Below are 19,394 nucleotides of genomic sequence, written 5' to 3' on the forward strand. Positions count from 1 at the left end.
CCCTCGAACTCAGCTTGAACAGCCCTCCACATGAGGATTGGCGCGGGAATTGTTATTTCGGTTTCATTTTCTTTTCCTCTCTTCTCGTTCTTTCTCTTTCTCTTTCTCTCTCTTCCTTTCCTCCATCTCTTTCTCCTCCTTTCCTTCATTCTTTCGCATATATAGGCCCATTCTCCCTTCCCTTGTATCTTGTCCCTTCCTTTCATTAATTACATCGCATTCATTATTATACAAGTTAATATTCTTTACTACTTTATCAAACGTACATTTTTATCACTCATATTCTCATTTATATTCATTGAATCTCCATTTCTCTCACCTCCTCATTCACACATTTTATCAACCCGATTTGATCCATTAACTTCAATCCATTTAGCAGAGCACTTTCAATCCAAACTTATTTTTTCTCATAGTCTCTCACCCACATAGGCTCTTTTCAACCTCTCCACTCACTTGCACTATTTTTTTTTCTTGGAGATCTAAAAAAAAAAAAAAAAAAAAAAAAAAAAAACTCCTCAATTCGATCGTCGACACAACAACACCATGTCCGAATTAAAAAAGAGAAATAGATCGACCTCTGTCCGGAAGAGTATGCAGGCTGTTGCTAGTAAGGCTGCAGCCATGCTACCCTTGGACCTTGAGAGTATTGATTCCGCTATCCTTGACAAACTGGAAAATGTCCTTTGTAAGATCGAGTCCAAACTGCGATCGATTGAAGCACCTGCGCTCGAAAAGGTAGATCGCACCCTTCGATTACTTGAAGAAACCTATGCTACTTTGGAGGTCCCTTCTATCGATCACAAGGTGCACACAACTCTAAAGGTTATGGAGGACACATATCATAATGCTCTTCAAGCAAAATCTACACTCAAAGACAAATTGAGCACAGCCATTATGATATTGGAGGAAAAATATGTTGAGCTTGAGCAGACCTCGTTTGAGCGAATGGACGATGCTATTGGCATGTTCGAGAAGGTCGACCGTCGGGCGATTTTGGACTATACAATTGACTCTATCGAATCAAGCCGCAAGGCTGCAGTTGAAGGTGCAAAGCATACCATCGATTCTATCGAAGCTCACAGCAAGGCTGCACTCGAAGGTGCAAAGTATACTATTGATTCAATTGAGGCTCATCGTAGGGCTGCAATCGAAGGCGCAAAACGATTGCTTCGGTTTGAAGAGCTACCAGAACAGTGGCAAGAGAACAAGCACATCCTCTCGGGATATCGGTTCTTATCGTCAAAAAAACAGTGCTTCCAATCCATCTTTTATGTCCACAATGAGTCCGGCAATATCTGGACACATCTTCTTGGATTCTTTTACTTCCTGACTGTCGGCATCTATTTTTTTTCTGGAACCAACCCCTATTTCTCAACACCATCCTCTACACTTGTCCGCAATCTTCCTTATATCCCTCCAGATGGCTATGACAAGCTGGTCTTTTTGGTCTTCTTCTTGGCAGTGTACAAGTGTCTGCTCATGTCCTCGCTCTGGCACACCTTTGCTCAAATTGCTCATGAGGGCACAATGAAATGCATGGCCTGTTTGGACTATGTAGGCATCTCTGTTCTGATTGCTGCCAGTGTTGTTGTAACAGAGTACTATGGCTTCTACTGTGAATCTTTATTCCGCCACAGTTACATTGCTGCCACTGCGCTGTTTGGCGTCGCCGGTGTTGTTATTCCATGGTTCCCATGGTTCGATCAGAAAGGTAAGAAATTTTTTTTTTTTTTTTTTTTTGTCACACAAGAGTACCTGTGATCACTTAAAGCCCTCTTCTTCAACAATAAACCGTTATTAATTTACTATTTGATTTGACATGGTTATAGAGACACGCTGGCTTCGAATTACATTCTTCATCTCGATGGCAGCATCCGCGTTACTGCCTGTCTTCCATCTCATATTGATTCATGGCGCAGGAACGACACTCGAATGGATCTTTCCCTTGCTTAAATCCTTGGGCTCATATGCCTTGGGAGTTTTTGTTTATGCTAATCAATATCCGGAGAAATTGTTCCCTGGACGGTTCGACCATTTCGGCTCTTCTCATCAGCTCTGGCATCTCTGTGTACTGGGTGGTGTCTACTTTCATTTTACCGCAGCACTTTCGTTCTGGGAGCGGCGGTACGAGTTTGGATGCCCCTCAGGTTTTGAGGGCATTGCCCCTGTTGGAGGACTGACACCACTCTAAATGGTTTTGCATAAATAAATTTGCTATAATGAGACTATGTGTGTATAATTTATACTTTGATTCTACAATGTTGTTATTTTTTTCAAGTGTCCTTGAAAAAAAAAAAAAAAAAAAAAGTCTCCGACAGGTTATTAATGGATATGGGTTATGAAGCAGACGTGATGTTCCTTACAAAAGATGCAGAGAAAGAACGTTGTCACCCTTTTTTTTTTTTTTCACACGGCTCTGTCTGCCGCCCAATATTTCATATCAATTTTTTTTTTTTTTTACAGGCCCGAAATGCGCAGTTGCAAGCCCAAGTCACAGATCAAGGCGGAGAAAAGAACTGGAATGAAAATTGGGTTAGTTCATTATGGCAAACTGTTTACCAAGCTTATTTATTACCCATATGCTTGAGAGAAGCTTCTTTTTCGTTCTTTTCATTCTTTTTTCTTTTTTTCTTTTAGAGTACACATATAATATATCGTATATGCATCTATACATTACGAAAAAGATTAGTGCCAGCGTGGAGAATTCTTCACGACTTCAAAAAGCATCTGTAGTCAAAGAAAAAAGATACTCATATCGAAAAAAAAAAAAAATAGCGATCCTTGATCGAGAAATCCCCCAAGCCTCCCAAGATTAAACTTTCGCGATTTTATCACGTGCAACACACTCTTCAAGAAATATTAAAATAAAAAAAAAGAGGCGCAAACACCGTTTAGCATTTTACAGTTTGCACTTTACTCCCATGAAGTAGGCGTCATGTTAACGATTATGATTTGGTTCACAATTATAAAATTTCGCTAATGCATTTACTTTATTTTTATTTTTATCTTTATTTGTCTTGTTTTAAACAGTGTGGTCAAGGAGATTCAACGGCTGAACGAACGTGAGGCAAGTCTCTCGACTTCGGCTTCTGGATCATGGCATGAACAATACAAGGATTCAGCCCATATCTTTGTCGGTGGCCTTCCTTACAACTTGACAGAAGGAGACATTATCTGTGTCTTGTCGCAATTTGGGGAAATTGCGGGGATCAATCTCGTCCGAGACAAGGAAACGGGCAAATCCAAAGGATTTGCATTCCTGAAATATGTTGATCAACGATCCACTATTCTGGCAGTGGATAACATGAACGGAGCCAAGGTATTGAATAAACACGTATAAACATATACTTATTTATATAATTATATGTATATATTTTCTTTCTTTCTTCTTTATTTATTTATTTCTATTTGGTTGGGGATTCATCTAGATTGGTGGCAGAGTGATCCGTGTAGATCATGTACAAAATTACAAAGTCCCTAAGGTCTTTGACGCCGACGGAAACGAGGTCGAACCTGATGAGGACATGGTCAATAATGCTGCTCCTAAGCCTATAGAAGGTACGATATGAAAAAAAAAAAAAAAAAAAAAAAAAAAAAAAGAATTGATGGACAAAATGTTCCTTTTTCTTGATTCTAATCCCCTTTATTCCATTAAATGTTATGGCGTCCATTTTATATCTCTTCTTCTTTTTCTTCTTCTTCTTTTGTTATTGTAATGATATAGAAGACGAATCTGAAGATGACGATAGCTCAAGCGAATCGGAAGGAGATGGCACAAGGATTGATATTGACGACCCTATGCGTGATTATCTTCTCAAGAAACGTCGCAAGAAAGAGAGCAAAAAGTCAAAGACAAAGAAACGGGATAAAGACAAGGATGACAACAAAGAGTCCAAAGAGGAGAGACGTGCACGTCGGGAGCTAAAAAAAGCGGCCAAGAAAGAGAAGAAAGAGAATAAGGCGCGAGAAAAGGAGCTGAAAGACAAGGACGAGATCAAAGTCGACCGTGACAATGACAATGACAATAACAATAACAACAACAATAACTATAATAGGGAAGCAGAGGATAAAAAAGATGCAGATCAAATTACACAGAATTTAACAAAGACTGAAGAAAAGGAAAAAACACAGCATATCAGATCATCAAATACTTTTACAGAAGCTTCGCCCTCATCCCCATCTTCACAACTTCAGTCTTCATCGCCACCATCTCGTAGATCTAGAGCTAGATTATCAAGATCACGATCACGGTCACGGTCACGGTCGCCTGGACAAAGACGATCTCGCTCTTATCGCGACCGCAGCTCTGACCGTAATTACAGGCATCGTCGACGTGATTCAAGGTCATTGTCACGATCCCCTAATAGATACCGTACCCATTCATCATCTTACCGTGATAGGAGTCGTGATAGAGCGCGAGATTATGACCGAGATCGAGATCGGGGCTATTCAAGGGATCGAGATACCTACAGAGATAGGGACAGAGAAAGAGACAGGGACAGGGACAGAGATAGGGACAGGGATTATTCTGGTAGTGGTCGGAGTCGGAATCATAGAGATGACAGCAGAGATCGAGCTAGAAGAGACTCATAGAGCTAATATACTGTTGCGTTCATTTTGTTTTTTATGTTATTTTATTTTAGTTTTTTTTAACAAAAAAAGTCATTCAATGACGAAATAATATACAAGAATAATGCTTTTCGAAAGGGTTTTTTTTTTTTTTTTTTTTTTTAAAAAAATTAACTCCGCTCATTAGTTGATGATTCCAGTGCGATGACATTGTTGGGATCAAGCGAAGTTCCAGCGAATTGTTCCCTCTCTTGACCGCCCTCCGATAATGTTCTTTGCAGCTCTAGTTCCTCTGTCGAAAGCGAAACTGGGGCTGATCTCAACCCTCCTACATGATTGCTGGTGCTGTTAGCCCGACTGGAGCTGGCTCGACGGGCTGTGAACGACCGACGTTGCGATTGCTGCTCACGCATCATTTGGCTCGCACTACTAGCACCACGTTGGTGATATGTTTTGGCAGATCCAGTCCCAGCGCCCCAGTCACTCATATTATCTTGATCTTCCCTAAATTCATCTCTTTCAACATCATAAGAATAACGTCTACCAACGACAGGGCCAAGATCGCTCTTAATGGTCCCCTCGCGCTGCGGTTGTTGATTCTTTGATCGTCCTCGTCGGCTTGACAAGCTTGCTGTATGACGACTAGACTGCTTCGAGACAATACTCGCAGCAATGGAAAGTCGCCTCTGAATCTTGGATCCTGTCACCCCCTCTGCCTCTGCTCCTTGGTTACCGAGCTCTGCTTCCCATTCTTTCCATCGCTGTACTGCCTCAGGATCCTTCTCCAGTTCTTGATATAAATCCACATCTGAAGGGAACATCTGGGCCTTGAGGATCTTAGCCATCACATTCGGCATCATTGCAATCATAAATGCCACAATGATAGTCAGCCAGAAGGGTAAATGACCAGCCAAGGTTTGGAAGACACCACGGACGTGATATCCTGCTGTGCGGACGGGATATAGGAATGAATATGCAGTGTTGTACCCAAACCATGCAATGATTGTAAGAAGTGAGGTGATATGGGTTACAATCGACCAATTATGAGTCTCCAGGTACGCAATCTTGAAGGTGACCACCAATACAATGGTGGTGTAGACACCAAGTCCCATTTGGAACAAGGCTACCTCATCTGGTTCAATGCCAAACTTGCTAATAGCACCTGCAATCCAGAGTGGAACCATCAGCGCTGCAATTGCATGGTAAACCGCTGCTACCATCCACGTCCCAAAGGTCATCAAAGAGAAGCCAGAGTTCTGCTGTCCAAATGTGTACAGCTCCGGAACGAGTTGCAACGTCGATGCCTTCAGGTCTTGCTCGAACATACCGACAACCATTACGGGCAGAGAAGAGAAGAGAGTGTTGTAGAAGGAGAGTGTCCATTGCTCGTACAATGATGTGCCTGAAAATCCTGTAAAAATCTGGAATAGCCCTTGAGTCAAATAAAATGTCGCGCACTTGTAAAACGTACCCAACACAAACTTTGATACACGCACATATGACCAACGACCATGAACAAATAGCAATCTCTCCAAGAATCGGAACTGTGCAATAGAGTAATCGCTCGCTCTAGCAGCCTGAAGACCCTCCTTTCCTGTGATCCCGATACCGACGTTGGCCTCTTGAATCATCGCAATGTCATTGGCTCCGTCACCGATTGCAAGAGTTACCACATGCTTCACTCTTCCACGAACTGTCTTGACCACAATAGCTTTTTGAGCGGGACTGACTCTGCAACAGATCACAGAGTCTGCTCGGATACCGAGCTCAACAAAGAGTGCCATCAGTTCTGAAGACTGCTCCACAATTCCAAGTGTGGCTCCATCGATGACTACTACCACGTGGCGTGACTTGCCTTTGCTAACATCCTTAATGGCCTTGTTCAAAGCCCTGTGTGCTTGTGCTTGTGTTGGCACATCCAAGATGATGGTTGATGAGTAGTCCTTGATCAGTCGACAAGAGTATCCAATGTTGATAGCTGTCTCACGCTTATCACCCGTCAACATCCACAGTCTAATACCAGCCCTACGAAGCTTGTCAATTGTCTCGGGCACCCCGACTTGAAGCTTGTCTTCAATGGCAGTGGCGCCCGTCATGTCCAGATTCTGTTCTAATAATTCAGCCGCCTGTTCCAACTTTTCTTGTCGACCTTCCAATGCACTCTGAGCATTCGCATACTGCTTTGCCCACTGACTATATTCCTCCTCGGACAAATATCGGTGACCATACAGCAACGTCCTCAATCCAGTCGTGGCGTATTCTTGAATGTGATCCATGGTTTGTTGGTACTCCCACATTTCTGATTGTGTCTGGCCGAAAAAGTATGCAGCAATGTAATCTACGTCTGCAGGGGCTCTAGAAGCTGCACTGGCGCCTTTTGAATGCTCGAGTCGATCAAGTTCTCTCAAGACACCTTCAACTCCTGCTGGTGATGTTGAAGAGCGCTGGAGTGGACGTTTACGTCTTTTGTCAGTTTTAGGGTGATCTAGACTTTCGAGCGGATCCATACCGTCGTATCCATGAGGGTGAGGCGAATCCAGCGTAAAGGGTATCGGAGAGTCTGGGTTCAAAATATCGTCAAATCCTGTCCGAGGATCTCTGACACGTTCCAGAATGACAGAGTCAGCGCCCTTGGTGAACAGGCAAATCCGCCCATCTGGCATCCTGTAAATAACAGACATTCGCTTTCTTTTACTTGAGAATTCTAGAACATTGAGAATCTCGTAAATTTCCTCCTTTGGGGCTTCATCCGCAGATGTTGGCAAGCTCTGGACACGGATACCACGTCGAGTGCGTTCCACAAAGACATAGCCAAGCTCCTTCGCACCCGCGACCAATGCATTCTCGTCTGGACTGGCTGCTTGATACTTGAGACTCATAGGATCAGATTCGTCCATCAACTCTGGAACCGCATCATGGCAGAGAGCCATTGCAAGTAAGAAAAAGCGGATCCTGTTTGCCATGTCATGATGCGTTCCAGACTTCAAGATTGAGACTAACTGCGATGTAGGCGTGCAAGGCACGATTGTTTCAGCGTATGAAGGTTTGTTGCCTGCGTATACACTCTCAGGGTATCCTGCTGGCAATGATCCCGATTCCATTTCAGAGATTACTTCCTTGCCTCCGCCCAGATTCTGGTAGCCTAGACTAGATCTCTGTCCCTGATGACGATGAGAAGATCGCTTCAGCTTCCCTACGACTTTCCCAGCCTTGGTCGTGTATTTGCTTCGCCTGCGTACTGTCTCGCCTTCAGCAGGGGCATCGCCTGGGTGATCATGTCCATCTGATGAATGCAAGTTCTGGTTCTCCTGCGCTAGCTTAGCTGCTGCTTTAATCGATTCTGGATCCAAATCATGATTGAATGAAAGACCAGCTACACAAAACTTGCGGAAGACCATGATGTTTTCTGTCAGTGTTCCTGTCTTGTCTGAGAATAGGTAGCTAACTTGCCCAAGTTCTTCGTTAATGACAGTTGTTCGGGCTTCTGCAGGCGTATCCGAGATGGGGTCATACATCTCCAGATCGTGATGGATAAAGTAGGCTTGCATCAACTTGACGAGCTCCATGGTGACATAGAGCGAGATCGGGATCATGGTGTTAAAAAGGACAATGTACCCAAAAAGCACTGATGCAGTGTCACTGCGCATAACGCCTTTGGCTGCCAAGTACCAAGCAAAACGTCCAGGTTTATCGTTCCTGTTGTTCCAAATTGCACTGAGGACCGTGCATAATGCGGACAAAAAGACCACAATGCTGAAAATGACGATAATGACCTTGTTGATCAGTCGCTGCATACTAGGTGCTTTTGTACGAATGTTTTTGGACCCATTCTGACGGATTTTCGTTTCTTCACCCGAAAACACCACGAGACCATAAACGAAGGGTGTGTTGCGCAAGATAGTGCCACGGAGAAGAATTTGGTTGATACTGAGGGGATATCGTGGAATATTCTTGCCATGCCCAAGTTCCAAGTATCCCTCAAAGTTGTACAAATCCTGGTTAGGCTGTTCTGTATGGGCGCAACCTAAATATGTATTTTGATTAGATTTAGGACGTCATGGTTAGTCAAAAATATACTACTGCATAGATGTATACCAACAAGTGTGTGTGTTCGGATTCGGGTAATATAATAAGCACAAGGATAGGATTTGCAAACAAGACAGACCCGTTGGCCCATTCCTGTTTCCTATCCATATTGGCCTGTTCCTTTTATTCTATGTAGAATAAATCCCACACAACGCTCATACCGAACAATGACATAAACGTTCCACCTCAAGGATCAATGGAGAAACCCCCGCAAGAACCTTATTCATATTACAACAACAACAACAACAGAAATAATAATAATTATTATAACAGGGTCATACACAAATCAACAAAATGAACAGAAAACTGTCCATGATGTGTACGTTCTTCCCCTGGCAAATAATAATAATAATAATAATAATAATAATAATAAATTCAAATTATACCTGTAAAAGTTGCAATATCTTCTTGGGTGCGAATTATATCATTTGTTGCACGAAGAGCCTGCCGCTGCTTGAGATTAGTCTCGCCATCGAGTGCAGCTGTCTCTACATAACAGCTTCCTTCAGGCCCTGCAGCGTGCAGCAAGATAAGATCTGCAGGTATCCAATCATTCTGATCAACCCTTATGATATCTCCTACACAAATATCCTTCCATTTTATCTTTTGAAAGAGAGGAAGATTAGGTGCAGGTGTGTGGACAGTAGGGGTCAAAGGGATTGTGATGGATAGTTCAGCCGGCGATGATGGCTTGTCCGCAGCCTCTGCTTCTGTAGTGGAGGCCGGATGGGGAGACGGTGTGTGATGGTGTTGTGAATTGTCTTGAGGAGAGATCGAGTTGGTTGCATTACGATAAGTGCGAAAGACGTTTGTCATCTGGTTGTTCTCGACATTATCCTGCCGATGTCTTCGATAGTCGTCGTAACCTTCGTGTGCAATAGCGATGGATAAAAAGACCAATAGTGGAACTAGGGTTGTATACTGTCCTGTTGGTGACCAACTGGGAACCATCTGCAATGAGGCTACGAACAAGAAGTATACGTTGGCGATCTTTGAGAATTGGGCATACAATTGCTTGGGTAAAAAGTCCCAGAGGGTATAGCGGGCTGTTGTAACAGAGTTGGAAACAAAAGGCTTTCCGGTTTCGGGTTGGATCAAAGGGGCAGTGCGGGATGAGGAGATGGGGATCACACGAGTGGTTTTGCTGGCAACAACTCTCCCACGGCCTGTTATTTTGATAAATAGTGTCTTTATCCAGTTGCTGGACTTTGTTGATTTAGTTTCTAGAGATACAGAGTCCCGAGTTGGTAACTCCTTGAAGGAATCAGTCGTTATGGGTGCAGCTGATACTGGATCGCCTGGAACCGTGGTTGTTTCTGCTGCTGTTGTTTTTGTCGAGTCTGTAACAGATCCCATTTCCATAAAAGTCGACTGGGTACCTTGAGGGGTTAGTGCAGGCTGATCAATCAAAGTGTTTATGTTATTTGAGAGGACATTGTGAGGTTGGATAGCAGAGGAGGAGCTGGTTGATTGAGAAGTGATGATCTGTGGCTGCTGGCCTTGTAAAGTGGCTCGTCGACGACGAGAATGAAGGGAGGGCAGAGCAGACGGGTCAGGAGGGTTGGTTGTGGATGGTTGTGGAAGGATGGTTGAGGTCGAGTTATTGGAAGGATGCGAAGGGGATGATGAGGGTGAGACAGTGTTGGAAGGCTGACTGGTCGAGGCCATGCCGTGGTTAGGCGATGCCATGCTCTTGTGTCTGTTGTGTCACTCTTCCTGTAGGGAAGAGAGGGGTTTGGGATGACGAAGAACAGAAAAGATAGAGGAGAGAAAGAGATGAAGCAAGGACAAAATTAGATACGATTATGCAGTATGAATCTGGAGGCAGTCAAAAGAGAAAGAAAAGAAAAAGAAAAAGAAAAAGCAGAGTGGCAGAGCAAAGGATAAGAGAGAGAAAGAGTAGAATTGCAGTGGTGAATACCTTTTTTTATGTCGCTGTTGAAATGGTTTGTAATGTTTTATGTGGTAAAGGATAGAGAGAGAATAAGGAAAGAAGGGAAAACGGAGAGAGGTGTATGTGCCGAGTAATGGCTGTGAAGAGGAGTGGAATGTGAAAAAGTAGGAATGAATGAGTTGCGATTAGAGAGACAGAGAGAGAGACAGAGAGAGAGACAGAGAGAAAGAAAAAAAGAGGTTGGTTAAAAAAAATTACTAAAAAGAAAAGGAGGAGAAAAAGAGGGAGACGATCCTATTAGTCAACTGACAGAAATACAGAATTGAAATAAAGACCGAGTGTGATGAAGTACGACTGCATGGGCATATGGTGAATAAACACTCGGAAATTGAAACATGAGGACAGGGCAAATGTCAATATGTCAATCTATTCCAAATAGACCATTGCACAGAATAGAATTGGTGCTCTTTTGACTTTTCTCCATCCTCTCAAATGATGCAACAACAATAACATGTCCCATACACTAAGATCGCTTGCGGCTGTTCAAGTTGGTTGGTCCCATTTGATTTTTTTTTTTTTTTTTTTTTTTTGATCGACAGAAATTTATATGAATTTAAAATATAAATCGCTCTTTTCCTTGAAGGGAATTGTCTGGCTGTGGCAAAATGTATGAAATGTAACGAAATGTATTGTAGACTCTCCTTCTGTTCTCCGAGGGAGAACCCTTTGCTCTCCAACACACTCCTCAATTGTTAAAGGTTGCAGCTGATCACATTCATGACCTTGAAGTTCCTTACGAGCGATTACTACAAATTCTATCACCACAGGCTTGGGGGGAGAACTACAAAGATGAACAGAGTTGAATGTAGGGGGTAGAGATGGTTAAACACGGGACGATTGGATGATGGCCCTGATAAATTTATTTTTACTTTCCATTTATTGGATCGACTACATGACACATGTGGCATGGGAATCTGTTTATTTAAATACGTCAATGGTCATCCTCATAATTTAAAGTTGGTAATGCACGCTATGGCCAGCTTGCCCAAACACAATCTTATTGCTCAAGACTAAGTGAGCATCGCAAAAGATGATGACTTGTGGAAGATCCGAGGATCAAGTCGTTATTCCAATACGCAGCAACACTCGATGCTGGTTTCCAGATAAAAAGAAAATAAATAAATAGTAATAAAAATAATAATAATAATAATAAAAAGTTAGTACAAAGTTCACATATACATACACTCCTTCTTGTTCTTCTTCATACAAAACTTGCCTGAAATATCTTCGCCATTGCTATAGAACAAATCCTTGACCTCCCACTTGAGTGGAGGCAATTCGGGTTTCGGGAAGAAATACATATCAGGCTGAGTGCTCTCCTGGCGGATAAAATTCTCGGGCGCCAATTTCTCAATCTTAACCACGTGCGAAGGAGATTGAGGCTCATAACCAAGCTTGTGACGAAGGTAGGTCGAATATGAAGGATGACTAGCTACGTAGATATCCCCAGTATGCTTATCCACCGATAAATTGTCCACATGGTTCCCTACCCATATATCGACATCATGAACCAATTCACCCCGAGTCGTTTCATCTGTTGTATTATAAACATGGACAACCCTGTCCAAAAATGAGGAAACATAAAGCTGGGTCGCATCTGGTGACACAGCAATGCCTATGTAAAAGGATCATAAAAGGTCCATCAGCCAACACGTCGAGATGATCGCACATATCAAACACACGAATTGATATATAAATCCCTTACCATAAGGATTCGCAAGACTCTCGAGAACTTTGCGAGCATCCGTACCGTTGTAGTAAACAACTGACCCAAGGGCAAGGCCTGCAACTTCCTCAGCAACCCTTCCATACTTATTACTCATTGCCTACCATTGCAATTAATAAATGAAGAAAATAAATGTTTGCTACCGAATAAAAGAACGAGTCAATACTGTCGAAACAACAGGATTCTTACATGGTGATTAGTCATATAGAACCGCTCTCTCCCAACTGCAACAATGTCTTTTGGAGTAACAAAAAGCTCACTCTGAATACTTTTAACGTGCTTGAGTGTAGTATCGTCAATCGAGTAATCAAATATCTCCACTACATCGCCTTTATGGGAGTGGTTAATCACAAACAAACGATTTGCCCAGGCTTGCGTGTCAGGATCTTGGAAACGATAAAGCGACATGCCGGCGGGATGGAAGTCCTCAGATGAAAAGTCCCGAAGTTGTGCCTCCTTGGGCGAAGAATTCGGTTGGGCTAGAGAAAGGGTATAAATGCCCCCGTCTTGTTCAGTCTTTCTGCTAGGCCGGTGGAAAAAACTGCTCTCCTTGACCCATGACCGATCATCCGAAGAAACAAAGGCAAGCTGATCGTGGTCACTGATTTCGATGTCTGAGGGTCCAGGAATGACTAGTTTTGGAATCGATCGTTAATCGTGACAACATCAGATACGTGTTGAACATGAGTTTATATCTCAGTGTTTCCATTGTACTTACATGCCGTCTTGTAGCAATTGCCCTGAATTCCCGCAGTCTGAGAAATGCTAATGTCGCGACTAGGGATGAAGAATCTTTCATACACAGACTTGAGCAGCACACCAACTGAAGCGATCAACAACGACATCATAATACTTCTAAGTTGTGATGATTTCTTAGCCTGTTGGCGAGCACGAATAACAGCAGCCTTTTTTTTCTTGTTATCTTCAGTATCCTTTGGGGAGATAGCGGCTCCTTTCTTCATAGCTGTCGAGATTGATGTACTGGTGGAGGCAACGACAGGGGTTGTGTCAGACTCGTCACTTGCATCCTTGACAGTGGTCCTTCTGTTCCTTAGTGTACTCCGCACTGATGCTGTTGTAGACGTATCTTCCTTGTCAGACATGTCAGGATGTTGGTCGGAAATGAACAAATGGAAATGAGATGGAGGGAGTTGAATGGAAATTAATGTAAGGGAATGATCATGACATTTGATCTGTGCAACAACGATCTACTCGAGGCTGCACGTGCGAATCCTATCCAAAGCACAGGACGAGCTGTCTGAAATGAAATGCTGAAATACTGAAATGCTGAAATAGTGACCCTCGAACCATCGATCTATAAAGCACACACCAAGCAACTGTTCAGCGTATTAGCGACGTCCACATTGGTACCATTCACCATTCGGATAACCATCCCACGGGTCTTGTCTTTCGAACATGTATTGCTGCAATTCTTGCTTTTTTTTTTTTTTCTCCCAGATCTGTTTAATTGACTCTTGGCATAGCATGCATCAATGTGGAGTCAGTGAGCCAATGTGGGAGCCTTTTAGATTTAGTCCTGATGACTACCATCGATTGCGCAGAGCCTCACAACGTTTTTTTTTTTTTATTCCATTCAAAAAAAGTTAAAATCATTGCAACGCCTCATGAGTAACATGGGTCTAACAGTTTGGGCGCAGCCTCTAACACCGAGCCAAACATTAACAAATTTTCAATGTTACATAAAACCAAAAACTGAATTCATCTGAGACTAGAGTATTTATTCTCCTCCTTTGCGAAGTGAAAGAGAGAGTAGAGAGGCTTAATACATTGCTCATTCAAGCTTCTGGTACCTGCATAAACTTCTTTTTACTCTTATTATTTTAGCCATGATCGAGACGCGTAGATATATAGACACGTGGAAAAGTTATGGTTTCAAGAATGGATGTAGTAGACGGTGCCAAGCTGCTCCTCTGATGACAAAGGTGCGTTTTCACACTCTACATGGTCACAATACGAATCATGGGCATAGCTTGATCAAAGTTTGTTATATTTGGCATTCTTATTTCAGACACACAACAAAACAATTGAGTAATCGACTGAGTACATGTGAAGAGAACAACTAACCTGCGCAGCCATGAATTTGCTCTCACACTGACAACAGATTGAGTCCTTTTCTTTTTTTAAAAGGAATTTGGGGTGTCATAGTCACAAAGACCCGTTCACAACCTGTGTAAGCATCAACCAAGCATCAATACATGAAATACGGATCAAGATGAGCTTGATACAAAATTGCCTTTTTGGAAAGAGAGAGAAACATCTGTGACACTGTAAGCACAAGCAAATAAATACCGCTTGAATTTCATCTCACAGACTCATCTCCCCACACCTTCTCTCTCTCTCTTTCTCTTTGGTCAAGGGTAGTAAAGTTTGCTCATTGACATGTAAATATTAACTGTGTTGGACTGCGCTTGTGTTCACTCAGCTGTACCTTTCCAACTTGAAGCGCTTGCTTAACTTTATCGGGCGGGGTCTCTTTCTCTATTCTTTTGATTGCCAACTTGGACCATGATTGGGTTATATAAGACATCTGGACATCTTTGTACTGAATTAAGACAATGACTCTGCTCTCACAATTTCGCAAACGTCCCTGACTTCCTTTTCTCCGCCACAGACAAATTGATTGGAGCAATGGGGCAACGCATCCTCTCTCTTCTTTTCCTCTCTTAACTTCTCTACAACCTCTCCATCCTACAGAACAACAAACACTCTTACCCTCACTCACTCGCTAAAAAAAAAAAAAAAAAAAAAAAAAGTGTTTTGATCCACAATAACTGAATATTTTATGTATTACACTCAAATGCTTGTTTAAGCCCAACAACACCGTCGAAAGTATACAAAAAAAAAATATTCAAAGTATACAAAAAAAAATATTCATTCAGACGAAATCGATCTCCCTTCTGTCCTTCATTTCTCCATTCCTCCTCATCAGTGAATAATAGCAACGACACAGAGCACAGACTATGACCACGCCAGATCAGCTCGATGCTAAACGGAGACGAGTCTCTAGAGCATGGTAAGTCCACTTTTTTGTTCGGATGATATTTTTACCTTCTTATTTCTATCCCACCATCTTCTCCTTTGCTGTATATCCGGATAAATCAAAGTTCAACAGGGAACGCATGGATAAAAAACATTCTTGCTCATTAAAGCCAATGACCCTGTTACCCTGTTTCGAAGATATATCGCATGTCAAAAAGGAGTAAAACCCTATCCTCTCTCCTTTAGTATTTCACTTTCCATCTGTACATTTACCAGCTTGCTGCACCCCTGCGAGAGCAGCTTTTACAGATGGGAGTAACCGCCATTATACCATGCGAGCAGCAAACGATGTTGCACGTGTCAATTTTGCATCTACCACTCTCTTCAAAGAATGTGGACTAACAGACTCATTACAACTCGTGTTCTATGGCGAGAATAGTGATATATGTCGGAGGAAGAAAGTTCGATGCGATGGCTTGCAGCCTTCTTGTACCAACTGCACCACCTTTGGTTTCCAATGCACGTAAGTAGTTCTGTCAGATCAGATTCAGGTTTCTTTCTCTCTTTTTTTTTTTTTTTTTTTTTTTTCCCTTTCTTTCTTTCTTTTTTATATACATCTTATTGATGATAAATATCTTTTTCTGCTTAGTTTTAATGACTCTGCCAAAAAGAGAGGTCCGCCCAAGGGTTACATTGAGGCCCTTGAGAACAGACTCCATAGGATGGAAAGTCTTCTAGGCGGATTAGTGCAAAGTGGTGAACGTCCTAAAGCGGATCTTGATGCTTGGCGAGATGAGCACGATGATGATGTAGACTCGTTGGACTCTATCTGGCCAGCATCGTCCGATACCCCTCTCTTTCCTCCACCAGTCCCGTCATCTCTACCCACAAACAATCGCCATCAACATACCGACTCAATCTCTACGGCCATTTCGAGCTCATCTACAATTAATAGCCAAATGAACGAAGAGGAGGAAGAAGAGGTTTTACCTTTTGATCTAGAAGCAAGAGAAAAAATCAACGCTATATCGGACAGTTTATCATCAATGACACTGGATGATGGAGGCTTCGTTCGATACCTTGGCAACAGTTCCGGCATCGACATGCTACAGAGAAGCCAGCTCTTAAAAAATGGTCGTTATATGATGCCACTACGTATGAACGAGCATAGAGAATGGCTGTTGCAGAGGGAGAATATTATCGCCCAGATGGAGAGTGAAATGACCATGCCTCCCCGAGATCTTGCAGAACATTTAATTGAACTGTATTTTACATATGTTCATCCCAACATACCAGTTCTACACAGACCTACATTCATGCGCCAATATCGCAATCTAGACCCTTTGAAAAAGCCTCCAAGAGCATTACTGAATGCTATGTTTGCAATCGCCTCTCGTTATTCAACTAACCCCGAAATCATTGGGAATGATCCCGAAGCCTTTGGAGATGAGTATTTCAGCCGGGCCAAAAGGCTCATCGATCTTGAATATGAAGTTCCTCGTCAGACTTCCATTCAAGCCCTGTTGCTCATGGTCACCTATCGATTTACAAGCGCAAAATCTGGTGGCCGTGTCTGGGTCATGTTGGGAATGGCTACGCGAATGGCGCAGGATCTGGGCATGCACAGGAACTCGGCGCGCTGGCATTTACCACCATTAGAGGCAGAACTCCGAAAGCGCTTGTGGTGGGCGGTCTATGTGATGGATCGGTGGGTAAGCGCCTGCATGGGGCGGCCTATGGCGATTGATGATGCTGATTGTGATGTAGACTATCCCTCAGTTGTGGAACAGGACTGGGCTGACCCTGATGGTAACCCAGTTTCACCAAGCGAAGAGGCTGAGAAGCTCAAGGAGCAGTCATCCTTTGCTTTACGCTATTTTGTCGAAACCATCAAGCTTTCCCAAATCCTTGGTCAAATCCTTCGAGGTGTATATTCCCCACAAACAAGGAACCATGGACCTGGTCAAGTCATCTCTACGGTCTATGACCTTGACACTATGCTCACCAAATGGCTGCTAGCATTGCCCTCTGATCTGAAATACGACAACAAAATCGAACCCATGCAGTTGAGCCGGTGGGTCGCAACGATTCATATTTCATATTGTAAGCTGCTTAGACCTTTAGACTTTAATACAACTGATACTAAGGAAAAATTGATGATACCATTGATGAGAATGTAGAACTAATATCAACTCTTTATTTATTTATTTATTTTTTTTTTAAAAAAAAAAAAAAAAAAAAAAAAAAAAAAAACCAATAGACTCGGCCCTTATTCTTCTTCATCGTCCGTATATGGTGCCTTCGTCTTTGACAAGGAGTAAGCTCTCAGAATCAATGCCCTCACTCAATATCTGCATCTCCGCTGCCAACTCTATTACACACCTGGCTGAAATGCTGGTGCATGAAGATTTCCTTAAGTATGTATGGAACTTTAGTACATTTGACATCTTCTTGGCGTCGCTGATCCACCTTACAAATTCCGCCTCGCTTGATATCTTCTTACAAAAGCAAGCGCGCAAGAATCTTGTCAAGACCATTGCCTATATGAAGAACCTTGGGAGCCGCTGGTTCAATGCTGCAAAATTCTCTATGCTTCTCGAGGACCTGATGAATGCACATCTCAACTTTGATGAGTACAAGATGGATGATCATGCCTTTGAGTCGGAGGTAGCTGCCAAGGCTGGACAAATAGACTGTCCCTATCCAATCATGCTCAGAGACCAAACTCATCCTTCCGGGGGTACGCTCATGTTTTCACCAAAAGTTGTGGGCGGTCCTCAGACACCTCTTTCTGCGTCGAGCACACCATCCTCTTCACCTTCAACACCACTTATTGTCAATCCAGATATCGTCCAAAATTCAAAATCGGGGTTCACTGGGCAGGATAACTCCAACTTTCAGAATGTTCAAAATTCTCCTATATCTGATGCTAATATGCCTGCAACACATGGGTCAGTCAATGCGGCTGCTCAAACCGCTGCAAAACCGAAGAGGAGTCGCAAAGGAACGTCGAGCTCTCAACGCAACTCTTTACTGTTTCAAGGAAATACGCCTTCGAGCTCTTCTATTGATCAACCCACCTTCACGTTTTCGTCTCTCTCAATCCCAGGAATGTTTACTCATGGTCAGGCTTTTGTGGATTATAGGCAGATCATGAACCAGCAGCAACCGCCTCATCCATCACCATCCCAAATCCAGTCAACACAGCAGCAACAGCAGCAGCAACAACAACAACATCAGGAGCAACAATTACATGAATCACAACTCGCACAGCCGTTCTCTCTCACACCCCTATTTTCTTCGCCTCTGGCGTTGCAAGAGAGATGCACCCAGCACCAGCAAACACTCAACAACGACCAAAATCATCCCGTGGACCCAATTCAGCATTTACAACTTCAGCGACAACAGCAGTTCCTGCAGCATCAGCATGAATTTATTCAGCAACAGCAGTTCATTCAACAGCATCGATTGAATATGCGTCTACAGGAACAACAGAAACAAGCTCAAGGAATGCCACAGCAACCGGAACAGCAACAATATAAAGCATGCGATGACATATCCGATAACAAAAATTTTGTATCATCGCCAGTTTTTAATGCTAGCGAGACCCGCAGTCAGGAAGGTAGTAGCAGCGCTATTAGCAGCAGTTACGACAAAGCTGGAAACAATACCAATACAACAACGACGTCCACAAGTGCCAACACGGTAGGAGCAACCGAAAGTTACTCAAATCTGGCGCTGTTCTCGCCACAGGAGCTGATTCAGGACCCAAACATGGTTGCTGTTCCTAATCCGTTCTTTGGTATCCCAAATACCATCAATTGGGATGAGTGGAATCAATTCATTGCTAATACAACTCTTCAAAAGTTTTAGTTTGGATGCGATAAAATAGAAAAAAAAAAAAAAAAAAAAAAAAAAAAAACAAAGTTATCATTATTTACTTGTATTATTTTACCCAGCACGTCGTGTAGTATAATATTTCCCATAGAAAAAAAATAATTCATCATGAAAAATAATAATAATAATAATAAATAAAAAAAAATAAAAAAAAATAAAAAA

General features: G+C 42.7%; 5 protein-coding genes across 5 annotated transcripts; 3 read left to right on the forward strand and 2 right to left on the reverse strand.

Annotated features, from left to right (window-relative positions):
* Positions 1 to 963: 963 nt before the first annotated feature.
* On the forward strand, positions 964 to 2,191 carry BCR41DRAFT_309194 (hemolysin-III related-domain-containing protein; the record flags this gene model as incomplete). The annotated part of the gene is made up of 2 exons (XM_022020942.1): positions 964 to 1,711; positions 1,830 to 2,191. The coding sequence occupies 2 exons, from the start codon at positions 964 to 966 to the stop codon at positions 2,189 to 2,191; spliced, it is 1,110 nt and encodes a 369-aa protein (XP_021879044.1).
* Positions 2,192 to 2,853: 662 nt separating this feature from the next.
* Positions 2,854 to 4,708, forward strand: BCR41DRAFT_424111 (hypothetical protein). Its single transcript, XM_022030375.1, has 4 exons — positions 2,854 to 2,926; positions 3,031 to 3,319; positions 3,429 to 3,558; positions 3,725 to 4,708. The coding sequence occupies exons 1-4, from the start codon at positions 2,922 to 2,924 to the stop codon at positions 4,591 to 4,593; spliced, it is 1,293 nt and encodes a 430-aa protein (XP_021879045.1). The 5' UTR covers positions 2,854 to 2,921; the 3' UTR covers positions 4,594 to 4,708.
* Positions 4,709 to 4,739: 31 nt separating this feature from the next.
* On the reverse strand, positions 4,740 to 10,344 carry BCR41DRAFT_398746 (hypothetical protein; the record flags this gene model as incomplete). Its single annotated transcript, XM_022028989.1, has 2 exons — positions 4,740 to 8,593; positions 9,042 to 10,344. 2 exons carry the CDS (start codon positions 10,342 to 10,344, stop codon positions 4,740 to 4,742), a joined length of 5,157 nt encoding a protein of 1,718 aa, XP_021879046.1.
* A 1,085-nt stretch (positions 10,345 to 11,429) lies between these two features.
* Positions 11,430 to 13,604, reverse strand: BCR41DRAFT_358460 (hypothetical protein). The gene is made up of 5 exons (XM_022025051.1): positions 13,054 to 13,604; positions 12,525 to 12,967; positions 12,315 to 12,435; positions 11,826 to 12,224; positions 11,430 to 11,701 (listed from the first exon to the last, which is right to left on the reverse strand). Exons 1-5 carry the CDS (start codon positions 13,436 to 13,438, stop codon positions 11,607 to 11,609), a joined length of 1,443 nt encoding a protein of 480 aa, XP_021879047.1. The 5' UTR covers positions 13,439 to 13,604; the 3' UTR covers positions 11,430 to 11,606.
* A 1,503-nt stretch (positions 13,605 to 15,107) lies between these two features.
* Positions 15,108 to 19,225, forward strand: BCR41DRAFT_325524 (fungal-specific transcription factor domain-domain-containing protein). The gene is made up of 4 exons (XM_022021589.1): positions 15,108 to 15,369; positions 15,775 to 15,858; positions 15,985 to 17,438; positions 17,596 to 19,225. The coding sequence occupies exons 1-4, from the start codon at positions 15,317 to 15,319 to the stop codon at positions 19,206 to 19,208; spliced, it is 3,204 nt and encodes a 1,067-aa protein (XP_021879048.1). The 5' UTR covers positions 15,108 to 15,316; the 3' UTR covers positions 19,209 to 19,225.
* Positions 19,226 to 19,394: the final 169 nt, after the last annotated feature.

The sequence above is a fragment of the Lobosporangium transversale genome (genome assembly GCF_002105155.1).
Source record: "Lobosporangium transversale strain NRRL 3116 chromosome Unknown BCR41scaffold_33, whole genome shotgun sequence".
Taxonomy (NCBI): domain Eukaryota; kingdom Fungi; phylum Mortierellomycota; class Mortierellomycetes; order Mortierellales; family Mortierellaceae; genus Lobosporangium; species Lobosporangium transversale.